Consider the following 20113-nt stretch of genomic DNA (forward strand, 5'->3'; position numbering starts at 1 on the left):
ACTAAAATAAATGGAACCAGGTTGTTAATTTTGGTTTTATAGAGAATATAGGCTGGCAGGGAGGAAATCTATATTTTGGAACTGGAAAAAACCTGACTTTATATAAAAACAACAAATTCAGAGTACTTTAGATTTTTACCTTTGTTTTTCATTTGTTTCATGTATTTTTTAAACAGATTATAGAATCGGAACTTATTTTCATTTTTGTGTGTGTAAGATGTGACTTAGAAAGGGTTCTCATTAATGTGACTTAAAACACAGTAATTCATTATGTATTGTCTCTTGAAAGCAGTGGCCGGAGTTGACAGATGATTATCTAATTTCCCTGCGTGCTCTGGATCCAGAACTACCTGTAAAAACAGAGTAGCTTAGTATGTTCTTGGTTGCTTTATGTCAGATGTATTATGTAGCTTTTCAAGTAGCAATTCTAAAGATGGAACTCTAGTTTTAGAAATATTTTAAAGGTTTTCAGATAGTATTTACAAACTGCAGTGGAATGTAGTAAGTTTGGAGTCAAGAAGACCTGCATTGGAATCTGTTTTCTTGGGCAGGTTACTTATCTGACCCTCAGTTTCTTGCTTAAAAGAAATAATGGTAAAAGTCTGCTCTCTCTATTTGTAGCCTTTATTTGTGATTCAGAATTCAGAATTTCTTGAAGATTAGAAAAATAACACAGTGTATAATAATAGCACTTCCAGTGATTTCTGGACAGCCCCCCCGCCTTAATCAAATGCATGGATATTTCTATAGCTGAATGCTTAAGGACTTGCACTTATTAAGGACTCAGTAAAGACTATAAATACCCTCAGGTTAGGTTTTATTGACAGATGAATTTTTAGAACCAAGTTTTGGAATTTCATAGCTTTCTGTGGTTAAGAGATCACGAACCTCTATTGCTCTCCCAAGCAGAGCATAGAAGAGTCATTCGATAAATGAAGCTGATGGCAATGACATGATGCATGTTGATGATAGAAAACTATTCTAGGAAGAATTTGCAACAAACCCCTTTGCATTTTAAAGGAAAAATATCATTTACGTTGGTTTTCACATCGTATGTTGTTGTGAGGTAGACTTTGATGTAGTCTCCTGTTTGATGAGGGTTTAGTGTGTGTTTCTTAGTCTGTGTTGCTATAAAGGAATTTCCGAGGCTGGGTAATTTCTAAAGAAAGCAGGTTTATTTGGCTCACGGTTCTGCAGTCTGTATACGAAGCATGGCTCCAGGCTGCTTCCACTCACCATGGAAGGCTAAGGGAACCTGGAGCTGCCTGTGCAGATCACATGGTGAGAGAGAAGCAAGAGAAAGAGGAGGGAGGTGCTGGGCTCTTTTCAGCAACGAGCTTTTGCAGGAACTAAGAGTTAGAACTTATTCCTTCCCTTGAGGTGGCACCAGGCCACTGATGAGGGATCTGCCGCCATGACTGGAACACTTCCCAGTAGGCCCCACCTCTGACACTGGATATCACATTGCAATGTTAGACTTGGTGGGGCCAAACAAACCATAACAGAGAGAGAGTGAGTGATTGTGTGTGTGTGTGTGTGTGTGTGTGTGTGTGTGTGTTTTAACAAAATTTTAAATAGTAATTACTTAAAAATAGGAATCCATAAATAATCTACAAGTCCACAAATACTGAGTATAATGTAGTAGGGACTTACTACAGAAACTAATTTACAGATTGGTTATACAGTATGGCCAGAACTCTGCAGCAGGACTCAGGGGAGGCAGTGCTGGTGGCCGGTTCCTGTCTCGTCTAATCGAGAGTTGGTTAACTATTCACAGATTTACCCTAACCCAATTTTGCTGAGCATGGGGACAGCACCGTTTCCTCAGAGGTTGTTTACCCAATAGCCTGAACCATTCTGAAACAAAAACTGAGCTCTTTCCTTTCTCATCTCACCTGTATGTCCCGACAGAGGCAAAGGCAGTGTAGCCGGGAGGATGAGCCCTGAGGCAGGCGTCCTGGCTTCCAGGGCACACTCAGGCTTTCCCATAAAGCCACGCCCTGCCTGTGTCTTCATCTGTAAGAGGATAGGGATCGTCCTACCTGGGGCTCACTGTGGGGATGGATGGCTCACCACACGCACAGCCTTAGGTCAGAGGCTGTTTCCACAGCAGGTGCTCAGATGGTGAGATGATTATTAGTCAAATGTCATAATCATCATGTTCAGTCTTGCAATTAGGGCCTTGGTTTCCTTTTCATTACAAAAAGGGAGTTAAGCTAAACACACTGAACAGCTTTCTGCCTTCTGACATTTGACTCAGGTGCTGAGCGATGGTAGCTGTTTCAAGTGTGGGTGGTCCACTTTGGAACAATCATGACCTTGGGACTGTCGTTTTGTCCATTAGAGGGCACTGGTGTACAGAGGAATGAGCCCACACCACACCCTCTGAACAGAGGAAGGTGGTGTGGTGGTGGTCTCCAGCTTTGCTCTTCTGCCTCTGTGTAGAGTAGCCATGGAAGGGATCAGCTTTTTGTCCTTTTTATCTGGAAAGGAAGCAGCAAACCCCAGGCCAGCCTTATTGTCAGGGAGGTTGAGGTCACAGAGCAAATAGATGACAGGACTGTCTGAGGAGGGGTGGAGGGTGCAGCTGCCTGGACTGGGTAGATAAAGCTCTTTAATTTGCTCATCTTTGTATGTTTTAAATAGAAAGGTTTCACAAGCATGTCTTTAAAATGTTACTTAGACCAGGTATATTGACTCAGGATCACTTGGTAATCTGAGTAATCTACCCATACTTGTAAGAGAATCAACAGCCTCTTGGGGAGTTTGGTTTTGAATATTAGCTGGATTTCATAGCTGTCTGCAATTTAATAAAGTGGAAATTATTGGAATTTGTACATATTCCTTTAAATTACTTTCGTGTTTATTGGAAATACAATTTCACCTGGTGTTTACATTTCTGTCTGAAGAAGTCACTAATAAAAGAAAAATGCGCATTATAATCCAGAGTGGTTGGTTCATAGCAGCTTTCATTTCCAACTTACACTTCCCAAAATACTTTCATATGATTATAAAACAAATTTTTATTAATTTAAAAATACTGTATTTTGCTTCCTCTAGCCCTTTCTACCAAATAATGTTTATCTTTTATTTTTTGAAATTGTGGACTCTGTGGACTTTCCAGTAATCATCAGGTTTGCCGCTTACTGGTGACTTAATTTTTCTCTTTACCTAAGTAATATATGGAATATACTATATAGTTAAAAAAAAGTCTCCTTAGACCTCGTGTAGATCTTACAGGCAGGTGAACTGTAGCAGAGATGTTATTTGTGTACCTCTAAATTCTTTTCAAGCTAGAAATATTTGATACTTCTCTTTTGTATGGTTTGGCCTCATGCCCAGGGGCACATTCCAATAAATGTATCCATTGTCAAGGCTGAGAGGTCCAGAAGTTGTCCTGGAGACATTTCTTTAGCAGTAGAATAGACCTGTGTTTTATAATGTATTCTAATAGACTGTAGGACACACAACTCATCATCTCTGTGTCTGCCTCGAAATCAGGTGGGGAGTATACCACTACCTTATAGGACTCTCTCTCTCTCTCTCTTTTTTTTTTTTAATTCTTCCTTGACGTTTATAAGTCTTTATTAGTTGAGTAATAACATGTCAGTTTTTGCTTATGCTGATTAATCAAATAGAAAAAAATTTTAGAATCCATTATAAATATTTAATTTGTTTATTTTAAGACTCAAAATATAGGAGCTTTCTACTACTTTATAGAATTCTTATTTTCGTTGACTGATAAATAGAAACAACTTTTAGTAAAGAAGATACTAAATGTATTATGATATGTATATTAATTTCCAAATCTCTTGTATATTTTAAAGCATATTTTTCAAAATAACTTTGAAAAATCCATTAATATAGAATGATTATTTTTAATTTTAAAATAGATAGAATTATAATAAAGAAACTAAAAATTGCCCATATTGGAAGTGAAATCTAATATAAAAGATGGAGAGTCTTTATAGATTTATTTTGAATTTCTTCTCTGTGTTTTTTTATGTCTTCATTTATTATGTCTACTTTTATTTAGCAGTTTACTTATTAATGCTTTATGTTCTATGAGGTATTAATTTTAAAAAAAATTTTATATATATGTACATATATATATATATATATATATATATATATATATATTTTTATATTGCACTTTAGGGACTCTCTCTTTTTAATCCCAAGAAAGAAAAATAACATACTAAATCCGTGAGTTAAAATAATATACTCAATACACAAGTTAAAATAACGTGCTCAGTATGCTAGCTAAAGTAATGTTCTCAATACACGAGTTACAACAATGCACTCAATACACAAGTTAAAGTGTGTGCTCAATATGCTAGTTAAAACAATGTGCTCAATACACAAGACAGTGCGCTCAATACACTAGTTAATGGGCTCAATATATGAGTTAAAGTAATGCACACTCAATAAGCTAGTTAGAATAGTGTGCTCAATACACGAGTTAAAACAGTGCACTCAATACACTAGCTAAAACAATGCACTCAATACACTACTTAAAACAGTGCGCTCAATACACGAGTTAAAACAATGCTCTCAATACACAAGTTAAAACAATGCGCTCAATACACGAGTTAAAGTAATGCACACTCAATACACGAGTTAAAACAATGCACTCAATACACTAGTTAAAACAGTGCGCTCAATACACGAGTTAAAACAATGCTCTCAATACACAAGTTAAAACAATGCGCTCAATACACGAGTTAAAGTAATGCACACTCAATACACGAGTTAAAACAATGCACTCAATACACTAGTTAAAACAGTGCGCTCAATACACGAGTTAAAACAGTGCACTCAATACACTAGTTAAAACAGTGCGCTCAATACACGAGTTAAAACAGTGCGCTCAATACACGAGTTAAAACAATGCACTCAATACATGAGTTAAAGTAATGCACACAATACACTAGTTAAAACAATACGCTAGTTAGAACAACGCACTTAATACGCTAGTTGAAACAATGCAATCAATACAGTAGTTAAAATAAGGTACTAAATATACTAGTTAAAGTGGAATATGTACAGCCTGTGCCATCAGAAGCTTGAAATGAGAGGGAAGCCTGCCATGTGTTCTGGTTATAGGCGGGGATGCCGTTTGCCACGCTGACATTAAGATGCTTAACATAAAGGTCATCGAATGCTCACAGCTTCGTGTGATTATCACCATTGGGCAGGTGAGGAACCTGAAGCTGAGAAGGAATAAGGAACTTGCCCAGGAACACACAGCTAAATTCTATGTGGCTATACAGGGGTGCTGGAAATGGAGGGGTGGAAATGAGACCAGGCTTGGCCTCCACCCCCACCCCACACCTCCCACACTTCTGATCTCAGTGCCTGCCAGTTCTACAAGGGTGTGTACAGAGGACCATGAGAGGTTTGTTAAGGTCTGCAATTTACCTGGAATACTAACTTTGCTAGACCCTGAGCAGAAAGGACCCTCAGCCAGGCCCTCAGGTGTGAAGGTCAGTGGTTTGGAAGAACATGTCACACTTTGGTCCTCACCAGCTGCTGCTTTCTTTCCCTGTATCTGTGAACATGGCTGATCTCTCTACAGTACAGTTGATCAAGGGCAAGGGATCCTTTTTGTAGCAAGGAACCACAAGCTAAGCCCCTTTTATTTTCCCATTAACAGAGCCGTGGCTGGTTGACTTCTCAGATTGCCCTCTAGACCACTGTCTTTGTTGTGTGTACCCGTTTGTTCTTTAGTCCAATGTCATTTTGATCTGCATTGTCTGAATGTTTGTGTCCCCCCAAATTCATGTTGAAACATACTCCAGAAGAGGTGCGGCTTCCAGGAGGGAATTAGGTCATGAGGGCCTCACCCTTGTGAATAGCATTAGTGCCCTTATAAAAGAGGCCGGAGAGAGCTTGTTTGCCCCTTCCTCCATGTGAGGACACATAGAAGGTGCCATCAGTAAGGAACAAGCCATCACCAGTTACTGAGTCTCCGGGATTCTTGATCTTGGACTTCATAGTCTCCAGACTAGTTGAGTTGTTAAAGTAATGCACACTCAATATGTTAGTTAAAGCAGTGTGCTCAATATACCAGTTAAAACAATGGGCTTAATACACTAGTTAAAACAATGCACTCAATACATGAGTTAAAACAATGCGCTCAATACACCAGTTAATGTAACGCACACTCAATACACTAGTTAAAACAGTGCACTCAATACACAAGGTAAAACAATAGTCTCCAGACTATGAAGCCCTACATTGCAGTTGTTTATAAATTACCCAGTCTAAGGTACTTTGTTAGAGCAAGCTGAATGGACAAAGAGCACCAGAGTTACAACATACAAAATCTGAGTGAGCCTTCAATACTATAGCTGTGCATTAACAAATAGGTTTAAATGTTTAAAATCTTTCAAAATTTTTCGTTTTTAGCTAACATCACTGACTTAGTTTTTTGCTAGTTATCTCCTATTCATCAAAGAGGACAAAGTGGGCATTTGACGTAGTGTAAATATGCTTGTCCCTCAGTGTCTGCATGACCACCCACAGATACCAGAATCTATGCATGCTCAAGTCCTGCATTTGACCCTCTGTATATGTGGGCTCCACATTCTGCAAATACTGTAGTTTCAGTCTACACTTGGTTGTGGATGCAGAACCCTTCTGTACGGAGGGCCAATTGTATTTATTTTTTAAAACCACATAAAAGTGGACCTGTGCAGTTCAAACCCATATTGTTCAAAGCTCAGTCCTAGTTTGTTAGATATGTCAGTGTTTTGTGATTTAAGCGTGAGACCCAATGAACTACTCAGTTCCAGCTACGAACTTTAAAACATCAGCTTGTACTGCTTTGCTTTTACTTTTTCTTTAGTTTGGTGGATTTCACTTAACAAGAACTTTTAAGTAATTGAATTCATGGAATGCTTAGCTTTTGCAACATCATAGTTTAAAGAATAAATTGCAGGATCAAGACTGAGACATGTAAGTGTTAGGTTTTACTTAATGTGTTCTGAGTCTTCTGAGTAAGAGATGGAAAAAAACTGATTCTGTAGTTAAACTTGAATTGCCTTAGTTGTGTAGCTTTAAGCCTTATAAAATTGCTAGGTTAAACTGGCCCTGGGTGGCTTCCTAATCACTATCTTATACAAAACTTAAGTCAGTTCGGTGGCTCAGTGGTGCATAAATAAATTGAGATTTAATTTAATCATTATTGCATGCAACTTTTCTACCTAGAAGGATTTACACTTCTAATGTAAGAGATGATTAAAGTCCTGGTGGGAAAGCTGATGTGATTATCAGCTTGTAATTATCAAGTGAGTTAAATTAGTATCCAATTACTTCTTCCCATTTTTTTTTGTTTGTTTGCTTGCTTCTTGTTTCTTACAGAGTTTTGACAACAGACGGGATCTTCATTGGATAGCCTTAAATATTTAACATGGGAGGACACTGTTTTTATAGCACATGTACCTGTATTTCATTGTAGGTGCTAGACTGGATTGAGAACCACGGAGAAGCATTTCTGAGCAAACATACGGGTGTGGGGAAATCTCTCCATCGGGCCAGAGCATTGCAGAAACGTCATGAAGATTTTGAAGAAGTGGCACAGGTAAAACAGTGGCTTCCATTATTTTGTCCCATAAATACCCATGTGGTTGATTCTGGATCACAGTTTAACTACATTTGAGGTAAGTTAGAATTAGCTTGATGTGTTTGACACCTCAGATGAGGTAAATGCTCCGATTCCAGAGTGACGTTGTCATTGCCTAGCAAAAACATGATTTTGTCAGGTGACCCTTTCTAAAAATGATGTTCTTGGAACAGAAATGTGGCTTGGATGTTTTTGCCTTGTTTTTTGTACCAGTGCCTGTTGACTAGTTTGTGAAACTCCAATTCATAGTCAGGAAGTAACAGTTCCTTTTGGGTTTCTGTAATGGTAGGCCAAGCATTGCTTGTCCTGTTTCCATTTCTTTAAATGTGTGTGCTTAGGAAACAGGAGCCAGGAGTCTAGTGTGTTCTGAGTGTGGGATTTTTGGGGTTTTAGCAGTGGCGATAATATGCACAAGCCGTGTGACTTTGGACAAGTCGCTAACTCTCTAAGGGTAACTTTCTGATCCGGAAAATAGGCCCAGTAATTTATTTAATAAGATTTTTCTTGTAGTCAACTTCTTTAAACTAGTGAGTTGTGGCTTGATGAAGTAACACAACACAGATTCAGAAAGGAAGTGGTGAAATTTTATGGTTGAATTCATTTAAAAATGTACTAAATATAGATATATTATATAGAACAATTCTGGCATTCTGAGAAGGAGGAACCCAAAATTCGAACCTCATGTTGACGTGGTGGAAGCGAGTCATACAGTGTAACTTCTGCAGACACAAGACCTAGCTGCAGGGGCCCTGGGTTTCAGAATTTGTTTTAGACACTGCTGTAGTCACCTCAGGAAGCACTTGGATCCTTTTCGCATGCAGTTTTGCAGAGTCAAGAACTTCATCGTGATTAATTTGAAGGTCCATTCCTTAATTTTGTACAGTGATTGTGAGTAGCTCTGTCCTGTTGAATGAATCCATGCTAATTGATGTATAGTGTGTGGTGTGAATACATAGTGCATTTTCATGGGCTAGTGTAAAAAAAGAAATAAAAAATGCTTTTCATGTGAAGCTTTCTGCAAATGACTGTTAGAAAGAAAGATACTCTTTAACAGTGACCTTCTACCTTCGAAGTAGTTGTTCATGTTAATGTTCCTTTTTTAGATTTAAAAAGTTATGATTACAACATCCAGTAAAGCCCAGAAAACTCGGGTTCAAGGAAGAATCTGGTTTTGAGAGCACAGAAGATATCTTTACTGTCATTAGTAAATCTTTGGCATAGCATCCTTCATAAGTACCTGCTCTGTGAATTCCTAAACCACCCTTGCTCTTTTCTGCTTATCCCCTTGGATTCAGATTACCTTCCAGAGTTGTAACCTGTCACAAAGTTATTATCCAGGAAGCCATTTCTGTCAACAGCTTTTCATATGTGCCATGTAATTATCTTGTCTTCCTGGATAAAACAGTGTGTCATTCATTAAAGCAGGAGACCTTGAGTTCATTCTCTGTTTTTAGAAGAAAAGCAGACAAGTAACTACCCGGTCATCACTTAACTCATTCATCTGTTGCAAGGAGGATACCGCGTCCGTGACACGTGGACATACAGAACGTCCCCACACTTGTAGCATGCTCTAAATTCTGATTTGCATCAGCCATTGGAGCATGCAGATCTACAGAATAGGCTGTCGTTTTGCAATAAGTTCAGTTCCTAATATAAGATGTACGACTTTTAATCTTTCAAAATAAATCACTAGTGGAGAATTCAGGGCAAATTATTTGCTATCAAGCATTTCCTTTAGATTGGCATATATTTACAGGATATCAAATCTTCTCATCTGCTTTTTTTCCCTTATTGAAAATAACTTCTAACATTTACTAATATACCCCACTGCTTTCTGATTGCACAACAGTGGAAAACTTAATCTCTCTGAGCCTCAGTTTTCCTTGCTGTGAAATATGCCTAATATCTACCTTCACCAGGTTGCTGTGATGAGAATACATGTAGAAATGCTGACACTCGGCAGGCGCTCGTGGTGCCATCTTTGCCTAGAACAGTACAATGGTTCAGATTATTCAGAACTTTTGGTGAATACTATCCTTGTATTTAATTTTTGGACAGGAGCCACTAGAAGGCAAATGCGCCTGAGACTTTGCTCTTTTAGCAGCAGGGCTGGTCTCACTAAAGTCGGCCAGAGGCTGTATTTAGAATCCAGCAGGAGGTCATGAGACTGCTCTTCCTGCAGTCCTCCGCAGCACTGGAGGATGCCGGAGTCCTATTACCCCTGGGCCACCTCACCTCGCTAAAACCCTCCCACTCCCACACCACAAAAAAGTGTGTATCTGGTCAAATGCTAAGAGATGTACATAGTTGTCTGTGTTATGCTGTGTCTGGACAAAGCCACACAGCTTCTTGGGTCTGCTCTTCGCGTTTGTGATGCTGTTCACTCTGTCCTGTGCACACGTGTTGCAGGGTGGTGGGCTTGTCTCTTGGGATGCCATGTTTTCCCTTCCCGGATAAAAAGAGGACCCCTGGGAATGTGTGTGCCTTTTAGATGATAATTTTAAGTTACTTGGGGCTTTTAATTTGCACTGTAGATGTATTGGCCCATCATTCTTCATTACATTTCTGTATTAATAAAATACCTTGGAAGTTTTCAATATCCAGGCTTTGTTGTCCTTTAAACAAAGCAAATATAATGAAAGTATTTAGGCCTCAAAGGCTCATTTTCCTTCTTTTTCCTATCTGTTCTAAGATCCAAAACTCCTTTATTTTCCATTGAATTCTAAGTATAGCCTCTGGTCATGGTTAGTGAGAAACAGCCCGGGGAGAAGGGGGGACAGGTGGGGGAAGAGCAGAGTCTCCTGCACGTTTGCCTTCTAGTGGCTCTTTTTGTCTCGAGTCTTACCAGCTGCTCAAGAAAAAGAGGACACTAGTTAGGCCCCCACCCTGGCCTGGCCTTACCTTATTCCCTTTAATCCCCATGGCAGGGATGACCCTCACACCACAGATCAGAAAATGGGCCCCATGTGAATTGCCTTGGGAACAGGATAGTAGGAACTGGACAGGAGAAGCCCAGTCTCTCAGACTCTCAGAATGCTCTCTGACCTGACATCCTCCCCACTTTTAAGTCCAGAGTCTCAGCTTCCCCTCATGTGAGGAACTGGGGCTTAGGTACTGGTTGTTTTAACAATCCTAGCTCTACTGACTGTCTTGGTGGACAAGTTATTGGACCTCTCTGTGCCTCAGTTTCCTCGCCTGTGATATGGGAATAAGATAGTATCCATGTCCTCCCGCTTTTCTGAGACACAGTGTTAAATGCCAAGAAGGAAGCATTTCTGATGAGTATGGTTGACGTTAGCACGAGGAAATCTCTGTGTTCCTGTTGCAGAAAGACCCAAGGAAGGTATTTTTCCCAGGAAAACCTGGCCGGGGGTTTCGAGGCACGGGTGCTGACACAGACCCCACCAGCCCTGGCACCTTTTGCACTCCCTTGTGTTCTTCAAGCACAAAATGAAAAGTGAAATAAACGATGGCTGATTCACATCTCAGATCATTCAGAAATGTGCTTGTTCCTTTGGTACATTTAAATAGTATCTTTACCTGTTGGAGTAGAGGTGGGAAGGCTTTCAGAAATGTAATACTTGGCTGTTGGGAGGTTCTGTCATCTTTAGATCCACTTATCAAATATGAGAGGTGCATGATTCCAAGGCCGCAGTGGTGATCAGGAGAAAGCAGGATTCTGCTCTTCAGAAATGTGTGCCTGTGGCACTCTGGGTTCTGGGTACAGCTTGCTACACTGTTAGCTTCATTCAGCATGGAGGCCCTGTTGTGCCCATCTTAGAGATGCAGACACGGGGGCTCTGAGGTGATGCTCAGCTGGGGTAAGCAGAGACCTCCAAGCTGCCTTCCCTGGAAGGAAGTCACCTGCAGGTGCAGCCTCTGATGGTCAGAGAACCTTCGTAGACAAAAGCACATGCAGACTCTCTGCAGCAAAGCCCTTGGTGCTCAGGGCTGACCGTGGTCACAGGGACCAGAGGCCCAGGTGCCAGCTGTAGGAGGCGAGGGCCTGGATGAGAGAAGCTCCAGAGAGCAGTCTGGAATTGTTCCATAGGTGAAGCTGCTTTTCAGATCTGTCTCCTGATGTGTGTACACATGCACATTCACATCTGTCTGTTAAAAACCGTGTATTCACACAAATAGCTCCAATTCCAGCCCAATGCCAAGAGTTAACTCAAGTTTTCTCCTTTTCCATATTTATAACTCCCCTTTCTCAAATACAGAAACCTGGCTCCTATTATCCCTCAGGTATTGGCTTACTTGCATAATTCCATTCTCCTGATGTAACCTGTCTCCCAACTCAGAGCCCCCTCCTCCCCACTTAACGCCCTCCCATCCTGCTCAGACCCTCACTGATGAGATGCCTTCCCTCCTCCCCTTATGTCTGTGTTTGAGTAGGATGAGGATTCAGCTTGTTTCTCAAGGGAAACCAAAAGTGGACTTTCTGGGCCTTCTTAGAAGGCCTGAGCTCTGTTCCTTTCCTGCCCTGACATTCCCTTCCTTTTCCAGGGCTCCCCTCCCACCAACAGACCCCTCAGTAGCAGCTTCCTGTAATAGCTTCAGGGCTCTCGCATGCCTGCCTGTTGGAGGAACCCACTTATAGCCTCAGATTACTAGGAATTAAAGTGATTTTTAGAGTATTTTAGACACCTATTTACACTTTGAGCTCTTTAAAACTCATGGTTGCTTTAGAGCCATAATGGTTATTATTTCCTTTTTCTCAAAAAATATGGCCTGGCAAGGTTGTTCACACCTATAATCCCAGTACTTTGGGAGGTCAAGGCGAGAGGATTACCTGAGCCTAGGAGTTCAAGACCAGCCTGGGCAACATTGTAAAGCCCCGTCTCTCCTAAAAGTATAAAATTTAGCCAGGCATGGTAGCACATGTCTGTGGTTCCAGCTACTTGGAAGGCTAAGATGGGAGGATTGCTTGAGCCCAGGAGGTCAAGGCTGCAGTGAGCTGTGATTGCACCACTGCACTCTAGCCTGGGTCACAGAGCGAGACTGTCACGCAGGCTGGAAAACAAAATAGAAAAACAAAAACAAAAAAATATATAGCCTTAAGTAGAAAGAAGACGAGCACACAATTACCAACAAGTAGAAATGTGTGAAAAGGGACAGCAACTTACATTTGTTTAGAACTTAACCTTTAGCTTGTACTTGGAGGATTATCATAAAGCATTGTATCATACTGAAAGACATAGACTGGAACTGTCTGCTTGGTGATAAAACTGGAAGAAAAAGTGAAGCAGGCATTTGTTGCTGGGGATTGTCTCCTGACTCCACCTGGGCAAAAATCTGAAAGCTCTGAGTCACAAGACAGCCAGTAATTGCCTACAGATAGTCGGTTGCTACTTTCAATACAAGAGCTCTACCATGGGGTTCAAAATTTAACAGTCTAAAACAACAGCGCAAAAGGAATTCTGCGTAGAATTCCTAAAATCATCTCTGCCCATCATATTTTTCTATTTCATTCATGTAAGTGATCACAAATATCACAAATTGATTGTGTTGCTATTTATTATGGCGCCCAGCTTGGCCGATTTGCTTTTTTTTATTTACCTTCTGTTCCTCTCGGATGTTCTCTTGTGCAGAACACATACACCAATGCGGATAAATTACTAGAAGCTGCAGAACAGCTGGCTCAGACTGGGGAATGTGACCCTGAAGAGATTTATCAGGCTGCCCATCAGCTGGAAGACCGGATTCAAGACTTCGTTCGGCGTGTTGAGCAGCGAAAGATCCTACTGGACATGTCAGTGTCCTTTCACACCCATGTGAAAGAGGTAGGGCGCCAGGACACCAGAATATAATCTGGGCCTGAAAGGGTCTTTGAACTCTTTGGGAGGAACCTGAATCTGGTCATAATGTGAGAAAGTCATTACATGAGAAAGGTGGCAAGTTGTAAGATGTAGCCCGTTAGTGCTGAGTGTGTCTGCGTGGACGGGGAAAAGCAGGACTTGTGCTGGACTTCCTGTTGTATGAGTGCATGGCTGCCTTTGCTGGGGCTGTCCATAAAAAGAGGACCCATGAGGGTCGGGAGAGACAGAGAATGTCCGTTTCCATAAGTAGGGGACCTGCGCGTTGTTGGTCAGAGCTGTTGGGTTTCCTTTCTGGGTATGAACCCACCGTCATGATTGCCTTTGGATGTTATGAGACTTCTCTCAGATACTTGTAAACGGGACTGTTACCTAATATTGAGTTTAAATGTGCCAGAGCCAATGTGGTACAAATATTATTAAACCTAATGTCATAGGGATTAGGTTTCTTGTTGATCAGCTTATCTCATGATACGAAATAATGTTATTTGGTGTGTGAAAAATAGGTGGGTACTAATTATACCTTGCATATATATGTTACTCTTGTTACAAATCATATAAAGTTACATGAAAGAAACTATTATGTAGCTTTTGAGGAAAAGATAATTTAAAATAAGAGTTCATATTCAGGGTGACTACGAACTGAGTAGGCATGTCAGTTTACCACATCTTATTTCTGTGTAAGGAAGAAAATCAACAAGGCCCTTCACAAAGAATCATAACATATTCTAATACAGCTCTTGATGAATTGGAAATGAGGGGGCCCTTCTGGGTAACGGGGGATTATCACATGGAAGCTTGTGGTCATAGGATGGAAAGAAGGATCTGGAAGAGTAGGACTACTGGGGAAAGAGGGGAGGGCAAGGCCTGGCTTGCCTCGTTTCAAAGCATCAGCGCTCAGAGACCCACCAGTTCCATTAAAGGAAAAGAACTGCACTACCAGTTCTGAGATCTTGGGCAGTTAGTCCTCAGTCAGGTCATTTGTCACTGGAATGTTTGGACTGCAGGTTTCCGTCTGAAACTTTGTGAGGCCGGGAAGGAGTGGAGGAGAGTACGCAGCAAACTGCTAGGACCCCTGGACTGTATGCTCAGTCCTGCCCGGGCTGCTGCCTGGCGCCCTCAGTCCTTTCTGCCGAGGGGCTGGTGCTTCTTGCTCCTGAGATGGTCATTGGGATGGAAACTGGCACAGCTAGCTTCTTTCCCTGCTCCTCAGAATGCCATCACTCAAATTGCTCTTGAAAATACTTAAAAAGAGGCTATTTTTTCTGAGGAGACGCATTAAGTGGACATTGTTCTGTGGCAGCTTCTAGTCATTGCTGCATGTGCCGCCAGGCTGGAAGTTTCCTGCTCATCTTGAACTGAGCCTGTCTCTTGCTGCCCTCCTGCCTCTACTGGCTCCTTGCCCCAGCCTCCCTGTGGCACTGCTACCAGAGTAATTTTTCTGAAATACAAATTTGAGTAGGCCATACGCCTGCTTTTACACCATCAGTAATTTTTCTGGTATGTAGGGAACAGCCTGAAGACCTCCGCATCCTCACAGCATAGATCACGTTTTTCCTTGCAGCCTGTTGTGCTGTGTCCTCCTCTTCCCCTCCCACTCAACACAGCGTCCCCAGATCCATGACTCTCCAGCACCTTAGAGACGAGGACGGACGTAGTTAGCCGCTCTCCCTGCACCTCCTAGAGCTCCCCCCACACGCACCTGTTCACGGCACTTGTCATGCGTGTGATCATGTGTTACTCTCTTTGCCATTGCTGTTAGCACTTTAACCTCCTTTTTACTTACATGTTTTTACACCCTAGCTGAGAGAGAAGGAGAGAGTTAAGGTGATCTGTACATGAAAACAGATTGTGCCATAGTTCACTAAGCTGTGCCATCAAGAGACACGGGCCTGGAGCACAGCAGCCTGGACCCTTCTGAGGGCAAGCACCGGGGTAGGGACGTCCAGTCTGCAGGTTCCTCATTTGGGGCCCAGGGACCACAGTTGCCCTGGACGCCATAGATGCCAGAAGGGAGAGGCAGGAAGAGTGTCAGGCAGCTGGGAGTGGCTCAGAGGCCACATCCGGAGGCAGGGGCAGAGGGCAGAAGGCTTCGCATCTGTGGCACATGCCGAGCCAGGAGACTGGAGCTGGTATTTGTGTGGCAGCTTAGCAGTCTGAGGTAAGGATCTAGCTTCCTTATAGGACAGAAGACTCTTCCCACCAAGAAGTATTTATGATTTAAGTCACCTTTTCAACTCTGCAATGGTTTTCAGAGAGCGGACACTAAAGGATAACCGGAAGGAAAGTGTTTTTTCAAAAGCTGTTCTACAAATAATAATTTAAAAAATTTAGCTGGGTATGGTGGCACTTGTAGTCCCATCTACTTGGGAGGCTGAGGCAGGAGGATCACTTGAGCTCAGAAGATGAAGGGTGCAGTGAGCCAAGATCACACCATTGCACTCCAGCCTGGGCGACAGAGCAAGACCGTGTCTCAAAGACAGAAACAAAGCGTTTGTCCAGAGGCTTCGTCTGGGATCATTGGTTTTTGTAACAGCAATGTTTTTAAGGAAAAATCTTCTAATAAGAGAATCCACTTACAAGACCATGGAGTCTGTATTGTCACTAGGTTTGGAAATTATTTAAAAGTGAAAATACATTTTGTTTTCATTGACTTAACACAATAGGAACTTTTAGTATGTCTGAGTTTGTACACTCAGGAGACCTTTGATCAGTTTTAAGGACTGAGTGGTTCACTTTGACAATTGCAGGATTTTTTGTGCATTCTGTGAAAGGGCATCTCAGTAGCAGAGAAGTTGGCATGTTTACCCCGGTCTGCTCTGTCTTACTTGTGTGTACCTCATGTAACCCAGGACCAAGGAGGGATTGGGGCCCAGTTAGGGAGGGCATAGCAGAACACCCGTGTGCCCGTGTGATTGGAGTGTAGGCCTTCAGGGACGCTGTCCACAGACTGGAATGCAGCCTGTTTCTTCCCCTCATTGTGCTTGGACTTCATTTTTAGCCCGAGCCATTTTCTCAGTAGATTTATCTTTCCCTGACCAGCCAGAGAATTTCCCTCAGTTCTTTCTCTGTGCTGTACAAAAAGCCCTAAAACTCCCAGGAATACTTGGTAGGTTCCATACATGAAAGAGTGGTTTCTTCAGTCATTGTATTTTGAAGCTAGTTATTGAATGAAAACTAAGATAAGCTTAGAACAAGTTTAATTAGTTTAAAATGAAAAGCTAAATGGGCTAAGAAGAGGAAATCATGCTAATTTGCTAGGTGTTTGCATAAAGTCACTAAATGTATTTACATATCAGATGTATGAAAAATTGCAAAAAAGATACACATTATCTGAATCAGTTCTTCAGCAGATCATACAATTTAAAATTACATAGAGGAAGACAGAAAAAGTAGCTTATCTTTTTCATTTAGGCAAAATCAAGAAGCTTTTTAGAGGTTGCCCATCAAAGGCTCTCCTGGCAGAAGTTAGTTTCCTCACTGCCTGATGTCCCAGAGTGGTTCTCTTCCTCACTGTATCTGGAGTATAGTTGTCACCATCTGTTTTTGCAATAAATTTCTGGCCCTCTGATGAACAAGTAATACAAACATGAGGTCATAACAACTCACTTAAAAAAGTTGTGAGGTTGGCCAGGCGCAGTGGCTCAGACCTGTAATCCCAGCACTTTGGGAGGCCAAGGTGGGCAGATCACCTGAGGTTGGGGGTTCAAGACCAGCCTGACCAACTTGGAAAAACCCCATCTCTACTAAAAATACAAAATTAGCCTGGTGTGGTGGCATATGCCTGTAATCCCAGCCACTTAGGAGGCTGAGGCAGGAGAATCGCTTGAACCTGGGAGGCGGAGGTTGCGGTGTGCCGAGATCGAGCCATTACACTCCAGCTTGGGCAACAAGAGTGAAACTTTGTCTAAAAAAAAAAAGGTGTGAGGTCAAGGTGATGTTTGCTCAGCAATCTCCTAAAGAAAGCCCTGGAAGAAGGTGATGGTTGAAGTCTTGTTGAAGGCCAGGCTCTTAGACTCCAGAAACAGAACTCTGGACTGTGATTCTTTTACTCCAGAGGACAGAGTAGACACTTGATCCTGAGAAGAGAGAAAGGGGGACACATTTTACATAGGGCACAAATATTTCCTACCTCGAGGTAGAGTGCAGCAGGTGGTTGATAGAGATTTCAGCCTCAGTTTGCTCCTCAAGTCCAGATTTGGAAGTATTCCAGGACGCTGTTTTCTCCAAAAAGAATCCTGAGGTTCTTAGCCTCCTTTTAGAATGCTTGTAGCTTGGTTCTTTGTTCTGTTTTTGTTTTGTTTTTGAAGTATTTGAACGGAATGTTGATCGGCCTAACGTATGTTTGGATTTTATTTGGGGAGAATCTTTCTCCTCCTGCACGTCGTCCGCTCTCAATCCCACTGCGGTGTGCATTCCCTTTAGTACTGCGTGTATCGCTTCTTCACATCAGTTCTGTTGACAGTGCTCTTGCTACGTGTCCTTTGTTGTTTGTGCTTAACTTTTGAATGCATTTTTCACTGTTTATTTGTTCATTCTCTCTTTTCACTCATTCATTCCAAAGTGTCTCTCAAGACAATGGTAATGTGCAAGGAGATGATACCAAAATGAATGACCAAAAGAACATGCTTCTGCTTCTGTGTGTCCAACATTTTAGACATTTGTTTATTTGTTTCTCTTGGTAGATTTTAAGTTCCTTGAAGCCCAGGAACTTGTCTCACTTACCTTTGTGTTTTCACTAGCTAGTCTACCTCCTAGAATTGGCAGATACTCAGTGAAAGCCTGTGCAGTAAGTAATGTCTACTTCTAGCACATTATTCTGAGATTTAATGATAGATTTAGTGATTGAATGAAATTTCCATTTTCAAATGCAGCAAAAGCATAACTGTTTTCACTCATTCATATTCATTCAACTTCATTCTCAAAATTAGGTCCCGAGTTAACTGATAATTACATTCAAAATTTGTGGGTTATTTGAGGCAACCAGGTGGTGACATTGAACTCTCAGCCGGAGTTTGTTTCTGGAATTGATTCATTGCTCTTGCATTGATTTTTGTTCTCAGAAGCCAAGGTTTCCCAGGAAAAATCATTTCCACTTGAATTATGCTGTGATTCTTGCTGCGTTTAAGTAAAGGAAGCCTCTTGGTTCTGTTTCTGCAAACTTACACACTGAACTGGAACAAGTTTTTATTTTGAGTAATGGCTGGGAAAAGAGGAACCTTTCATTTTATTCAGAATTCAAAAACAAAGGCCTCCCAGCCACCTGGAGATGTTTTGTTGTAGACACCAGCCTGGCCTCAACTTTATGCTAAACAGTTGAGCAGGCAGGCTTCTTTGTGCTGGGACCATTGGTTAGCTTCCCAAGAGAAGAAGAGGGAGAAAGCCAGAGCCAGCAGGCTTCTTGCCCTGGGGTCGGGGAGGCTTCCCGGGAAGCGGGTGCCCTCTGGCTTCTTAGTGTGTGGCCTTTCAGAGCTGCCTCTCCTCTGGCCCTCAGGTCCTCACCGAGTTTGCCCCAGGCATATATTGAAAACATACCCAGTGCTTTCTCAAGCACCCACTGTTTATAGGGCCCAGATTTCTTTTCCTTCTTTCGCTTGCAGAGCGGGAGACTGCATCGGGCATCTGGTGGTTAAACTGAACAGGGAAAGTGACTAAAGGTGCACAGTGCTCATTGTGTAGAGTGGCTGCCCTCCCTCCGATGGGTGCTCTGATTATCAGTGGTTCCAGTGCAGAGCCTGTCACTAAGCAGGCCTGACTTCCCCACTGGGGGCTTTTCCAGGGGAGGTGTGGCTTTTTGCTCTACGTGGAAATGACTCTGCAGCCACAGAACACAGTCTTTTTCTGAATTATACCAGTCTCTCATGAGCACTGGATTCCTTCAGATGCCTTATGTCTCTTATGCAAAGTCCTCTAAAATTTAGTTCCCAGCTTCCAAGCCTTTCTTTTTGGCCTTCCTGGAAGTATTTTTGCTGATGAGTCATCTGTCTTTATTCTCTAAAATGACTTGTTTTTTGTTTCTTTCATTCCTATTTCCACCCCACATATATACATGTGCTCCTTAACTTAGAGGGTTACACCCTGGTAAATCCATTGTTGAAAATGCACTAATACTATTGTAAATACGAAAATTCACAGGTTGAACTATTTTAAGTCCATGCGCTCCTTGACCTACATGGGTGATGGAGGTATGTCCCAGGAAGCCCATCATAAAGTTGAAAAATCAGTCAGACCATCTTAGGTTGAGGATCGTTTGCACCTCTGAAGATATGTGTCATATCTTTAAACATACTCCCTAGCTTTTCTTTTTACTTTTTATATTGAAGTAATAGAATCACAGAAAGTTGCAAAAGCAGAGAAGTGAATAAGGAGGTCCTGTGCATCTTCACAAAGCTTCCCACAGTGGCGGCATCTTGCATAACCTCAGTACACAATCAAACCAGGACGCTGACTTTTCGGCAACCCGCAGAGCTTATTCACATTCTACCAGGTTTATATGTGTATGTGTGCCTGTGTGTGTGTGTGCGCGCGCGTGCATGCGCCTGTGTGTGTGTTTAGTCCTATGCAGTTTTATCATATATAGATTTGTGTAACCACCCACTTTCAAAATACAGAACCATACAGAATTTTCCCATAATCAAAGGGTTCCCCATGCTGCCATCCTTCAGCCTTA

The 20113-nt window shown here is 41.9% G+C and overlaps 1 protein-coding gene across 2 annotated transcripts in view; it reads left to right on the forward strand.

The window, feature by feature from the left end:
* Positions 1-20113, forward strand: part of TRIO (trio Rho guanine nucleotide exchange factor) — a 371777-nt gene that overhangs the window by 184917 nt on the left and 166747 nt on the right. For both annotated transcript variants that reach the window (XM_064375877.1, XM_064375878.1), the window contains exons 10-11: positions 7463-7585; positions 13219-13410. In XM_064375877.1, the coding sequence (XP_064231947.1) occupies positions 7463-7585; positions 13219-13410 (315 nt within the window). The remainder of the gene's footprint in view (positions 1-7462; positions 7586-13218; positions 13411-20113) is intronic.

The sequence above is a fragment of the Aotus nancymaae genome, unplaced genomic scaffold, assembly GCF_030222135.1.
Source record: "Aotus nancymaae isolate 86718 unplaced genomic scaffold, 86718_ANA_hifiasm-v0.15.2.pri h1tg000014l, whole genome shotgun sequence".
NCBI lineage: Eukaryota > Metazoa > Chordata > Mammalia > Primates > Aotidae > Aotus > Aotus nancymaae.